We start from the raw sequence: 3,800 nt of genomic DNA on the forward strand, positions 1-3,800 counted from the left end.
CATGAATATCGTGCACCGGGCCTCCAGTATATATAGATACTGCCTCTGCCACAGGACCCTTTGTGAGTTAGCCCTTACCCTTCAGATTTTAGTCCATCCTGTCCCCAGCATGGTTTCCCATGAGTCCTCAGAGATGCTGGCCACATGCCGGCCCCCCCCCCCACGTTTTCAGAACCCCCTGGCAATTAACCTGTGTGGTTGGATAAATGTTTCACTTCCTCACTAGTATAAAGTTCCATTGAGGACTTTGTCTGTTTTCACTCACCATTGGGTCCTTGTCATGTCACACACTGCTGGGTATGTGGCAGGTGCTCAGAAAGTATTTATTGGATCCATGAACAAAGGTTATGAAGAAAGGGGGAAGAAAGCAAAGATTGATTGTATGCTGACCACATTCTGGCTCTTTAGATACAGTATACCATTCTGTTATTGTACCAGATGAAAATAAGTTTTATTTCAAGTTACAGACAACCCAACTACAGTGGCTTAAACAAATATGATATTATCTGTCTCAAACAACAAGAGTTCCACGTGGGCATTTCGGGCTGGTTTGACTGTTAACAGATGTCACCAAGGTTCTAGGCTTTTCTGTTTTTCTGCTGCTGCAAATTGGGCAATATGATAGTCTTGTCAAAGTGACAGTCACTGGATTTTTCTGCTGTGCTGTGAGCAGATTTGTTGCATGAGTAGATTTGATACTCTAAATGCCTCCTTAAACAAAAAGTTTTACTTTTTTTATAATGTACCTTATAAGGAGAAACATGAATGGAATTCCCAGGGTAACAGGAAGCTTTCCTGAAGTGTCCGGTGATCCTCTGCTTTTGTTTAAGTCTAAGCTTTTAAAGCCGACTGGAAACTGTGTTGGGAGAGATTATTGACAGGTGTTACTGTAGGGTGACCTGGTTGGTATTTCAATAGGAGGCCCAGTGTTAATAGACTTTTCTCTTCAAACACTTGTCAGGGAAGAATGCTCTGGTCTCCTTCGATGGGGAGTACAAACCAGGCCCCAGTGTTCTGGACGCCAAGTGGGAAGGGACCTGGGGTGTGGGGAGCATATCTGTCTTCACATTTGGCGTAGACTTTGATTTCATACCACAGGTTTCAGTGCCTTGCCTACCCCAACCTTGAGCTATGCCTAGTGTCTCAAGTCCGGATCCTTGAATTCACCTCTTCCAGAGAGTAAAATGTGCTGGCTGGGTGGAAGAAGGCCAGCCCAAGAAGGGAGAAGAATTCATAAATGGGTTTTAAAAACCAATTCTGTTTTCATACCCCTTGATGCCCCATTTCATAGCTACCTGGGATCTCCCGTTCCTGAGCTTTGTGGAGGAGATTTGGCAAGGTTATGTGTTCAGGTGAGCTTACGTCCTGCCTCCCTCCACTTGCAGCCTAGATATGTCTTTTCTCTGTCTTAATTTTATTAAGCTCTGTCCACAGTTTTAGGGCTGTTGTGTCCTGCTCTTAGTTCTTGTGGGTTCACGCCTTTTCTCTCTCTTGTCATTTCAGTGGAAAGGGAGGGAAGGGAAGATGATGTATTCATTCACTCATGCTTACCTGGAAATCTTGCATATATTATTTTTCTATAAAGTAGAATTGTACTGTACATTTATCTTTGATCTCTATAGTATTCATTTAAGTTATTCAACATCTGTTGCATATTTAACTGATTCTCTTATGTAGAAATGACAGGATAATGAAAATTGCTGGGAAAAAGAATCAATTTTCCAGAAAATGAAGACTCTAGATTTGTTAAAAAGTGCAATGAGCCTTTTAAAAAATGTCTGTTTAATTTTCAGATTGTGAGCCATGCCTTTAGTGAAGCGGAACATCGAACCCCGGCACCTGTGCCGGGGCGCCCTGCCCGAAGGGATTACCAGTGAACTTGAATGTGTAACCAATAGTACCCTTGCTGCTATCATACGCCAGCTAAGCAGTCTAAGTAAGTCATCTCCTTTTTAGAACAACTTTTTTTTGGATTATCAGTTGCATTTTATTAATTTCAATATTAGCAAATAGATTTTGATTCAATAGCTATGTGCTTGTCCAAAGATGAGACTGCAGCTTTGAGGGAAGGAACCGCCCTTCCTCCCTCCTGCATGTCCCAGTGTGGAATTAGCAGCACCCTCTCTGGCCTTGTAGCACCAGCTTTATGTAGTAAGACGTAAAGTTAGAGTTGACCAGTTCACAAATTATTAGATGAGGCCAAATGAGTAGATATAAAGTAGTTTTACACAATTTTTAAAACTTATTAAAATGAGCATAATATAATTAGCTTTTATAAACTTTAAGTATTTTGTTTAACTTGGACAGGACTAACTTGTATAAAAGGTAGCAAATTGAAACTAGTTAACAACTGTAATACATCTGGCTCAGAGTAGGCACTCAATAAATATTTGTCAATTGAATAATACTCCAAATTAATCAAAGATTAAAGCCAAAAAATTATGAGATTTGCTGATTCCAAATTGAAGTCAAATACGATTGTTACAGATATACAGAACCAGGTACATATTACATACATAGGGTATATAACTATAAGCAAATTCAAGCATAAGGAAAAGAAGACTTTCTGTTATTCTAATTTTGAACATTCATATGAACTACTACCCAAGGAATAGTCCATCTCTTAAGCCTCAAATATGGTTTGAAAATGCTTTTCCTTCAAAACTCTTTGAAGTTGCAGTGTGTTTTCCCCTAACTTTTTATATAATCTTGTTTTCTCACTTCATCCCACTCCTTTTAGGTTTAGATGGTTACACTGCATTTTGGGTGACAGGTTTTCACAGTTAAGTTTTTCAGAAACTGTTAATAACGAGAAAATTGTCCATAAAATTTCACATACTGATAGCCTCAAGCACAGGGTATGATTCCTAAAGAACTTCAAGCACTTTTTTTTTATATATAAGAAAAAACATTATGGATAGATAGGTATTTTTAGAAAGAATTGTACTGTATTATTACTCATTAATTTTTAATACATCTATAATCATTGACTAAGTCAAAAGTAACTTGGAAATTAGTTAAATGTATTTCACAGAAGATTTCTTCTGAAATATAAACTAATTATAATTGTTTTTTTGGTAGTGGTTGTTGATAAAATATATAAATTTGTATAATTATAGGAAGATACCTTGCAAATTATTGAAGGGTAAAATGTTTCTGTTTGCATTCACATATATATATATATTTAAATTATCTTTATTGTTGAAAGTATTACAGATGTCCTCTTTGTTTTTTTTATTGTGTGTGGTTTTTTTTCCCCATCGACCTCCTCTACCTGCACCCGCCCCTCTCAAGCCTTCCCCACACGATTGTCTGTGTCCATGGCCTATACATATACGCATATAGGTAAATTCCCCAGTTACTCTCACCCCTCTCACCTTCCCACCCCCTCCTTCCCTCTGAAATTCATCAGTCTGTTCCATGGTTCTCTGTCTCCAGATCTATTTTGTTCATCAGTTTATTTTGTTCATTAGATTCCTGCACTCATATATTTTTGTAGGAATTCTTTAGTCTCCTGTTTTTATGGCTAAAATATCTAATGGCATCCTATATAATAAAAGCCTAATATGCTAAGTGTCCGGTCGTTCGGTTGGCCATTCAACCAATCAAAGCATAAACTATCCTATCTAATAATAGAGAAACATGGTAATTAACCGTAACTTTGCTACCCTTCCCATTGGCTAATCAGCGAGATATGCAAATTAACTGCCAACCAAGATGGCGGCCGGCAGCCAGGCAGCTGAAGTGAACAGGAGGCTTGCTTGCTCCAGTGAAGGAGGAAGCCAAGGTTCCCCGCCTGC

General features: G+C 38.6%; 1 protein-coding gene across 2 annotated transcripts in view; it reads left to right on the top strand.

Moving 5' to 3' along the window:
• Nucleotides 1-1,333: 1,333 nt before the first annotated feature.
• WASF3 (WAS protein family, member 3) overlaps nucleotides 1,334-3,800 on the top strand; it is a 50,386-nt gene continuing 47,919 nt past the window's right edge. Inside the window, exons 1-2 of one of the 2 annotated variants that reach the window (XM_005865014.2) lie at nucleotides 1,334-1,352; nucleotides 1,794-1,936. In XM_005865014.2, coding sequence (XP_005865076.1) covers nucleotides 1,804-1,936 — 133 coding nt within the window. In that variant the 5' untranslated portion in view covers nucleotides 1,334-1,352; nucleotides 1,794-1,803. The remainder of the gene's footprint in view (nucleotides 1,353-1,793; nucleotides 1,937-3,800) is intronic. The other variant, XM_005865013.2, reaches the window with a different exon arrangement.

Source organism: Myotis brandtii, unplaced genomic scaffold (assembly GCF_000412655.1).
Source record: "Myotis brandtii unplaced genomic scaffold, ASM41265v1 scaffold1954, whole genome shotgun sequence".
In the NCBI taxonomy this organism is placed as follows: domain Eukaryota; kingdom Metazoa; phylum Chordata; class Mammalia; order Chiroptera; family Vespertilionidae; genus Myotis; species Myotis brandtii.